This window comes from Plasmopara halstedii (genome assembly GCF_900000015.1).
Source record: "Plasmopara halstedii genome assembly, contig: Scaffold_2061, whole genome shotgun sequence".
NCBI classification, from domain to species: Eukaryota; Oomycota; class Peronosporomycetes; order Peronosporales; family Peronosporaceae; genus Plasmopara; species Plasmopara halstedii.
In genome coordinates this window covers 305556-308691 of record NW_020188969.1, presented here as the reverse complement: position 1 = coordinate 308691, position 3136 = coordinate 305556, and the positions used below count along the sequence as shown (strand labels likewise).

General features: G+C 40.8%; 1 protein-coding gene across 1 annotated transcript in view; it reads left to right on the top strand.

Annotated features, from left to right (window-relative positions):
- Positions 1 to 2380: 2380 nt before the first annotated feature.
- Positions 2381 to 3136, top strand: part of PHALS_02584 (calcineurin-like phosphoesterase) — a gene marked incomplete at both ends in the record, with an annotated part of 4425 nt that continues 3669 nt past the window's right edge. Inside the window, one exon of the mRNA XM_024716994.1 lies at positions 2381 to 3096. Coding sequence (XP_024582537.1) covers positions 2381 to 3096 — 716 coding nt within the window. The remainder of the gene's footprint in view (positions 3097 to 3136) is intronic.

Sequence of the window (3136 nt, the reverse complement as noted above, 5' to 3'; positions counted from 1 at the left end):
GAGATCTTTTCAATCTTGGTGTGAACGGAAGGTTCGCACGAGCGTGTAGAAGCTCATCATTAGCATATGAAGCGACTTCAAACGGTTTAACAACGCGCAATCAGGCGTAATCAGGGAAAAGACCGTGTGGTATTTGCGCTTAAATTCGAGCAAGCTAGATTTCTTGAGCCAGGTTCAATCGATGGTGACCAGCTGGACGTCGTCAAAACTTCCACAGCGGGATGTCGCAACATTTCATCAGTCTGACATTTGTACAGTGGAAGACTTTGCTCGGTGAGCACATCTTCTGCGATGCTTTGTGACGTCTGGTTAGGGTGATGGTGTATGGTCAAGACTGAAGAAATCACTGCGATCGTGTTCGCCAGCATCCGAGAATAATTTAAGTGCATCACGATGATTATGCCTTTCTGGGGCTTATCGAGCGATTTGCTTACGTGAACAGGAGGGGACTTTGGATGCAAATATGCTTTTGAGAGCAGACACAGTAAAGTGGCCAGATCCATAGGTATTTCAACTTCCAGCATCCAGTGGGATCGATTTTCGTCCCTATGCAAGTAGGGCTGGACGTAAACCATCAGTGGTCTCAAGGTGTGTGTTGTCGATCCTCCGGCCTACGCCCGAATTGAGCGCTTCTGATTGTGCCAGCAGCGCATTCTCATAGCTGGTAAGCGCCTCCCGCTACTCCGGTCCTTAAGCAACCATTTGCGCGATCTCATTAGGGTGAATGATTGACATTAGCTTACAAAGCGTGTCTACTTATCCCGTCGACAGGTAATCAGCCAGATTGTATTCTATCCTCACAGAGTAGATATTTTTCACAACTCTGTCGTCGGATTGACTAAAAAGCTATTAATTGCAGGATTAAGGTCTACACAATAATTTTTCTGACCAAAAACATGATCGTATACAATACAAAGAGGTTGTGCTTGCGCGATCCACCCAGAAGCGAAACGGCGAACTTCTCTAGTAACTAGTTGCCTACTTAACTCTTCTATTTCGAGAGTGACACATATTAAGACTTAATCTTATTTAATGTAGTATACATATATATACGTTTTGCTGTATCCATTTGAATATCGCTATTGTTTCTATATGGCGTGGCGTGCGGCCTATAGCATCAGCGTAGCACGGATCTCTCCTTCACGTAGTCCCATCATCTTCATTTTACCAAGGCATCGAATGTAACGTAATTTTCGTAAAATTGTACAAATTTTCATTTGCAAAAAAATTTAAGGTGCTCGTACACAATAGTGGTACAATTGTGTACCACTTCTACTATACGAGATGCGCGGCAACTTTGTTGCAACGTGAGCTTGAACAAATCATGGATCCGCAGCCCAGTGCTACCTATTGTGCGCTTGTAAGCTCGGGCTCCAGTCCAAAAGCTTCCGCTGTGTGAGGGGCACAAAATTTCCGTTGCATTCTGTGTAGAAGTGATAATTTTTATGCTATCGACGAATAATTAGCTATCGCACGATAAAAAATAATCTTGATAAATAGTGATACGGTTTTACTGTGAAGTTTGAAATAATCGAAAATAACCCAATTGCATTGTGACATATAATCAGCTCTGAATTTAAATTACTCAGTTATTAATTGAGATTTACATCTAAAATAGGGCTGCTTGAGCTATTTTTTCACGCTAAACTTTTCAGTACATCCATTGTCTTCCATGAATGAGAGCTGGTGTTGATACGTTCGAGCTTAATATTTGCATCTATTGAGACGCTGAGAAAGATGTAGACAATAAAAGAGCTCTACTTTACAATCGCATCTTATGTGTAGTGATAAATAAATATCTCTACGGGGTATCATTCATGCTGTGCCATTTGATTTGCTAGCTCACATTGTTTGAGATGGCTTTCAGATCTCGCTATTATTTCATCTGCTGTTAAGTTCACGTAGATCATATCACAAAAGGAGTTCTCAAGCGTGTTTACGTTAATATATTATCTTAAACGGCTTCTTTCGGTAAGTGCAATATACACATGTCGCCTTTGGCGTCGACGAGTAACATGATAATATGATGCTAAAACCTTCTGCTGTCTCGTATATTGACTGAATAATTCCAGTCATTCGGTTAATGCATAACTCCATGTTTTGATTGCTTTGCGTTTCTTAAATTCAGTGGCGAGTTTGTTAGAGGTCTTTCTACATTCATCTTTGTCAGCAATACCTTGCAATAACTCATAATGATCCTCAACAGATATCTGCGTTAAAAAACATATTATCACAGTACAGAAACATCTCACCACTTGAAAAGCTTGAGAAAAAATGACCGTATCAAAAATGAAGCCATGACCACTGAGATTAGTTAATATTGCATAAAAGTTCTCTACCGGTTCTCTCGGTATAATAATCAGAATCCTCAAAGCTTAGCATGGCCTTCGACCCACGTTACGTCGCCTTTGAAGGTCGCTTACACGCTGATTGTCGTACTGCCGAGTATATTGGACGTGCCAATCACGATGCCGATGCTGCGTGCTTTCGATCTCGGTGTGCAGTCGATAATCGCACTTGTTCTCGCATCTTTTACTTTGAGACTCAGATTGTCGCGACATGTCCTGATAAGTTTGATAATGTCACATCTTCACGATCAAAGACTGCGAATTGTTTAACGCCAACACAAGTGCAAGACAACGACATTGTGGCTCATAATAGACAACAATTAATAGAACGTGAGGCAATGGATATGGAAGACATCGAGCGTGAGCATTCCGAAGGTATTCCTCGAACATTTAATGTCAATTTATCTTCCAGAACCATCCAGCAAATGCGATCACGTCTAGACCATCGTCGTGTGCGTCGTAATTTAAAAAAATCAAGATTTCAGCATCAAGTGGCTGTGGGTTTTTTAATGGATACTCCAGAACCCATTGGGATAATTCTGTCAACCAATTGTCCCAGTAAAAGTGGGTATCATGAGGTGAAAGATTCCATGCAATTGGTTATTAATCCTTCTGCCTTACCAGATGGTACACTTGAAACATCTGGAGATGAGGAATATTATTCCACAAAAGATCAAAAAATTCCGACTATATTGCATCGAAATTTAGGAGAAATGAAGAATTCAGTCGCTTATGTTGGTAAAACAGGGTTCATTGTTTCTCATGGACACAAATTTTTACGATGCGAA